We start from the raw sequence: 2,401 nt of genomic DNA, 5'->3' as shown, positions 1-2,401 counted from the left end.
ACCCTGCCTCTGGGTGGGTTCCCAACTGCCTTCACTGATGGATGGTCCCATGCCACCTCCCAGAGACATCTCTGCTCCCTGGGGTCCCTTCTCCCTGGGGTGGCCTGGGTGGGCACCTGCTGCTCTGTGCCACCCCCTTGGGGCACACAGTTGTGATTGCTAAGGTGGGATGGGGTGCTGCGGGGTGTCGGAGGAGTGGGCACTGGCACTGATGGGTGCCCATGCCGATGTTCTGCCAGGGTTCCTGGGTGAAGGCGATGCCATCACCAAAGCCATCCAGGACGCACGGCAGCTGCTGCACGGCCACAGTGGGGCCATGGAGGGATCGCTGAGCAACCCCTACCGCAAGGTGAGGGATGCCCGCCGGGTGGTCACCGTCTCCCTCTCCGACCCCACCATCAGCGGCCAGAGCTGGGTCTCCATCCGCAGGCGGGCTCCCTGGCTTGGAGCTGGTTCCTGACTCTGCTCTCCTGCAGGACCATGTTGGGATTGATTCTTCCCCAGTGAAGGAGCGGATGGAGGAGACCCCTGCCCACCGGCTGGACGAGGCTCTGTTGACCTGTGAGATGGACGGTAAGGACGACCGAGAGCACCACGGTGTGACCCCCCCACTTGCTCCTTCCTCTGACCTCGGCCGGGGTTTCCCTCGCAGGCTCACGGCACTTCCCCGAGTCCAGGAACAACAACCACATCAAGCGGCACATGAACGCCTTCATGGTGTGGGCGAAGGACGAGAGGAGGAAGATTTTGCAGGCCTTCCCGGACATGCACAACTCCAGCATCAGCAAGATCCTGGGTGAGTGCCGGGGATGGCGGTGGGGGGCTGGAGCAGGACCCCCCCTCTGCATCCCTGCGGGGGGACACAAGCTCCATCCAACTGCTCGCTCTGCTCATCCTCAGCCACCCACGTATGGGTGATGCCCACCAGGATGATGCTACCCCTGTTGTAGCATCACTCTTGGAGGTCCCTGTCCCAGCACGGGCCTCATCCAGCCAACATCTCACACCCCCCTGACAGCAGGGGTCCTGCTGCGGCTCTCGGTCACACCGGTCCTTCCCCGTGGCCATGTCGCTATTAAAAGCGAGCGGTGCGGTCACCAGCGAGCCCGTCCGAAGGGCCGGGAGAGAGCGTGCAGCAGCGCAATGCAGCTGTGCTGTGGGTTACCTCCAACACCTGTACCTCGCCCTGCCATGGTCTCGTTTTAGCAGCTCTGCTCGTTAAAGAAAAAAACAAAACAACCGCCAAGCTTTTCCCTTTGAAGGAGCCCGTGGGCAGGATCTGCTCTGTTTACCTCTCGCGACCGCGGGGGTCGGGGGGGGTCTGGGAGTGGGTGATCTGTGGTGAGCTGCTTGCTGTCAGTAGACGTCCATGGCTTTAAATAGCTGGTGTGGTTCTGCCCGGGGAGCTGGAGCTGCTCGCTGCTCACGGGGTGCGAATTTAGCAGGTGGATACCTGCAGACGGACGAGTTATCCAGAGCCGGTATGCACCCAGGCTGGGGGGTTCGGCTCCTGTGTGCTCTCCTGCTCCTGGAAATGTGGGTCTGAGCCGGTGCGAGGGGCTGAGCACGTGGAAGAGGAGCCGGTGGAGGACACCTGGGCACCATGGGCAAGGGGCTTGCATGCCTCCGTGCCTCGGTTTACCTGGGCCCCCTGGCTCGTGGTGCAGGTGTGGGAGATGGAGCTCCCTGGGGGAGCTGGGCCGTGCTAGCAGGTAAAGGACACCCAGGAAAGGGGCATGCGGGAACTCACAGGAGGATTTAGGTGATGGGGGTGTGTCTGTGGAGGTCCCCAGCCCAAAGCCCTGCTGAAAGCCCAGCTAACTCCATAGTCCCTTCAGGATGCTCAGGGCTCTGTCCTGTTGACTGTTGAGCATCTCCAAGGATGTTGAGGATCTCCAAGCAGCTCCAGCTTGTCCTTCTCTCTCCCAGATTGGACGCTGCTCCAGCTGCAGCCTCCCAGATGCTGAGCTGAGGGGATTAATCCCTTCTCTCCACCAGCCTGGCCCCGAGCCCCTCTCCCAGCCCAGCAGCCTTTGTGCTGTGCCCTGCTTTGCCCTCCTGCCCGGGGTGCTGGCGGCGATGACAATAAAGGTCAGCCAGTGGGGGAATGTGAGTCACACACTGGCACAGCCTATTTTAGCTGCAGCACCTGCTCACCATACCTTGGAGAGGATCAAAAGCCGAGGCCCAGGAGGTGCCCGGGGAAGGTCAGGGCTGAGGACCTGTTCCCGGTGTGCAGGGAGGGCTGGCTGCCCTCTGCGGTGCAGGGCTCCCACCCGTGCAGCCGCTCTCGCCGGCTGTGTGCAAGTTCAGGTGCTGTTTGCACAAGGGATGGTACGAGCATTAATTAACTCTTGCAATGGTTATCCCAGCCGGGAGCTGGCGTGGGTTTCATCACAGC

The 2,401-nt window shown here is 62.0% G+C and overlaps 1 protein-coding gene across 1 annotated transcript in view; it reads left to right on the top strand.

Moving 5' to 3' along the window:
• SOX13 (SRY (sex determining region Y)-box 13) overlaps positions 1–2,401 on the top strand; it is a 5,814-nt gene that overhangs the window by 3,149 nt on the left and 264 nt on the right. Inside the window, 3 exon segments of the mRNA XM_009585132.1 lie at positions 112–349; positions 477–573; positions 653–800. Coding sequence (XP_009583427.1) covers positions 112–349; positions 477–573; positions 653–800 — 483 coding nt within the window.

The sequence above is a fragment of the Fulmarus glacialis genome, unplaced genomic scaffold, assembly GCF_000690835.1.
Source record: "Fulmarus glacialis isolate BGI_N327 unplaced genomic scaffold, ASM69083v1 scaffold22669, whole genome shotgun sequence".
Classification (NCBI taxonomy): Eukaryota; Metazoa; Chordata; class Aves; order Procellariiformes; family Procellariidae; genus Fulmarus; species Fulmarus glacialis.
The sequence above is the reverse complement of the archived record's forward strand: the minus strand, read 5'-3'. Positions and strand labels throughout refer to the sequence as shown.